The 2534-nt window shown below is 41.7% G+C and overlaps 1 protein-coding gene across 1 annotated transcript; it reads left to right on the forward strand.

Moving 5' to 3' along the window:
* Window positions 1–567: 567 nt before the first annotated feature.
* Window positions 568–2090, forward strand: LOC121966726 (laminin subunit beta-1-like; the record flags this gene model as incomplete). The annotated part of the gene is made up of 2 exons (XM_042516792.1): window positions 568–785; window positions 1994–2090. Coding segments are annotated over 2 exons (315 nt in total), but the record flags the coding sequence as incomplete, so codon positions are not given.
* Window positions 2091–2534: the final 444 nt, after the last annotated feature.

The raw sequence follows: 2534 nt of genomic DNA on the forward strand, positions 1-2534 counted from the left end.
TTTATTTTTAAGGGCTAATGGGTTCATAATTATTTGGTCTAATTTTTTAATACAATTAATAACATTTATAGTAATGTTATTTTCAATTTTTTTTTTGTATAATATTTATGTTTTTGTTTCCACATGACTCTTAGACCTGCTTTTAATGGTTTATCGGTTTAATATTATTATTTGGTCTTTTTTTTGTTTTGCTCATTTTATCATTTTTCATTGGTCTATTTATTATATTTTATTCTGTTTTTAAGTTCTTTTATTTTAATTTTTATGTGTTATCCAGTTTAATGGTCTACTTTTACTATTTTTATTTTATTTTAACATGTATTTTTTTTTATCAGTTTTGACTCATGTCCTTTTATTGGTTTATCCTTCATCTTATTTTTATTTTATTTTATGAGATTTTATTATTCATTTTCATGGATTTGATTAATTTTTGATATCGGTTGCTGTTTTTTTTTGGCGCCTGCAGCTTCTGTCTTGCGTTTTTTGCAGCACGTTGAAGCACGATAAAGTTTTGTAATCTTTAGAAGCCGTCCCATGCTGAGTCCTGATCTGTCCCCCTCTGTGCAGAGTGCATGTGTTACTCGACGGGGACGTCCCCTCGGGCCTGTTCGTCTCCGGATGAGTGTCAGTGCGACCAGCGCAGCGGACAGTGTCCCTGCCTGCCCAACGTGGTCGGTCAGAACTGCGACCGCTGCGCCCCCGACACCTGGAACATCGCCAGCGGGACGGGCTGCCAGCGCTGCGACTGCGACCCCGTCCACTCCTTCGGATCGTCCTGCGACGAGGTGAGTCGAACGCCGCGGTGAAAACCGAATCCTCTTGCCAACATCGGCATCCGTCTGCAGCGTCTCCCGCGATAACGTCTTCTGTCCTAAAGTGAAGCCGAACAGAATCCAACAACGAAATCTCAACTCAGCGTTAACTCTGTTTCCCAGATTTACCCACAGCAGGAGGCCGTCGCAGCCGCGCCACACGTTTCAGGGGGTTAGGACATTTCCACGATTTTAGGACATTTCCACGATTTTAGGACAGTTATAGGATTTTAGGACATTTCTTTAGTTTGAGATTCAGAGATTTTTTTAAAACAGGATATATATATAGAATTTTAGGACATTTTAAGTATCTTAGGTCATTTTAAGGATTTTAGGACAGTTCTAGGATTTTGGGACATTTCCATGATTTTAGGACAGTTCTAGGATTTTGGGACATTTCCACGATTTTAGGACATTTCTTTAGTTTGAGATTCAGAGATTCTTTAAAAAAAGGATATATATAGGATTTTAGGACATTTCTAGGATTATAGGATGTTTATCTCAGGACTTTTTTTAGTATTATTCAATGTTTTTAGGATTTTAGGATTCTAAATTTTAGGAATTTTAGGACAGTTCAAAGTTTTGGGGATGTTTGGAGGATTTTTGGCCATTTTTTTGATGGTAGGACATTTCTAGGACTTCAGGATGTTTTTAAGATTTTAGGACATTTCTATGATTTTAGGACATCTTAGCTAAACCCACCGGGGACCCTGTCAGGGGCCAGATTTGAGTGTTCCTGCCTCACAGTGTGGGGACCGATGAGGCGGTTTGTCCTCTCTGGGAGCAGATCTTTGGGCTCAGCAGTAACGGTGAGCGTCTCAACGGCTGTCTGTGTTTGTGTGTGTTTGTGTGTGTTTCGGTTTTTGGACTCGAGCTGTTTGGAGCTGCTTTTCTCTGCGGCTCGCTGTGACTCAGAGAACAGAAGAGTGTGTCCTCACTCACACACACACACAAACAAACTGTGGGTTTCTGTGTTTACTGGCTGCTCTCCATCACAGGAAGGAAGTCTGATTTCACCGAGGAATATCTGAACGAGCAGAGACTCGTATCAAAGATCCGCTAAACGCAAAACACATGAAACAAACTGTTCATCCAAACATTCGACTGTTTTAGACTAAGAAATCCACTGACTGTGTGTGTGTGTGTGTGTGTGTGTGTGTGTGTGTGTGTGTGTGTGTCAGGTCACAGGACAGTGCCGGTGTAAACCTGGGTTTGGAGGGAAGACGTGTCGGGAGTGCAGAGAGCTGTTCTGGGGGGATCCAGAGGTCAAATGTCACGGTAGGTCACCCTTCACCTGGATTTTATTACATTTTCTATGATTTAGGATTTTAGGACATTTCTACGGTTTTAGGACATGTCTAGGATTTTAGGACATTTTTAGGATGTTAGGATGTTGCTAGGATTTTCTTTTCACACCACATTCACTTTTTTTGGCAGCTTTTTGAATCTCTCTGGTCATCAGTGTGTGAATCTCCAGGTACTCAGTGCAGGTGTCACCACCCACAGCTCCAGTGGGGTCAAAGGGCGAGTCCCAGCCTCTGTTGGACAGCCTTGACTTGCTGGATAAAATAACGTCCCCCTGCAGCCGTTTACGGCTCGTCTCCGCTGCTCTCTGCTGTCCGAGTTGCTTAACGGCAGTTTAAATACTGTGATACCTGAACGGCAGCCGCAGTCAGCTTTTTAAGGTTGTTTCGTGGATTTTAGTAAATTTCTAAGATTTCT

Source organism: Plectropomus leopardus, unplaced genomic scaffold (assembly GCF_008729295.1).
Source record: "Plectropomus leopardus isolate mb unplaced genomic scaffold, YSFRI_Pleo_2.0 unplaced_scaffold25689, whole genome shotgun sequence".
In the NCBI taxonomy this organism is placed as follows: domain Eukaryota; kingdom Metazoa; phylum Chordata; class Actinopteri; order Perciformes; family Serranidae; genus Plectropomus; species Plectropomus leopardus.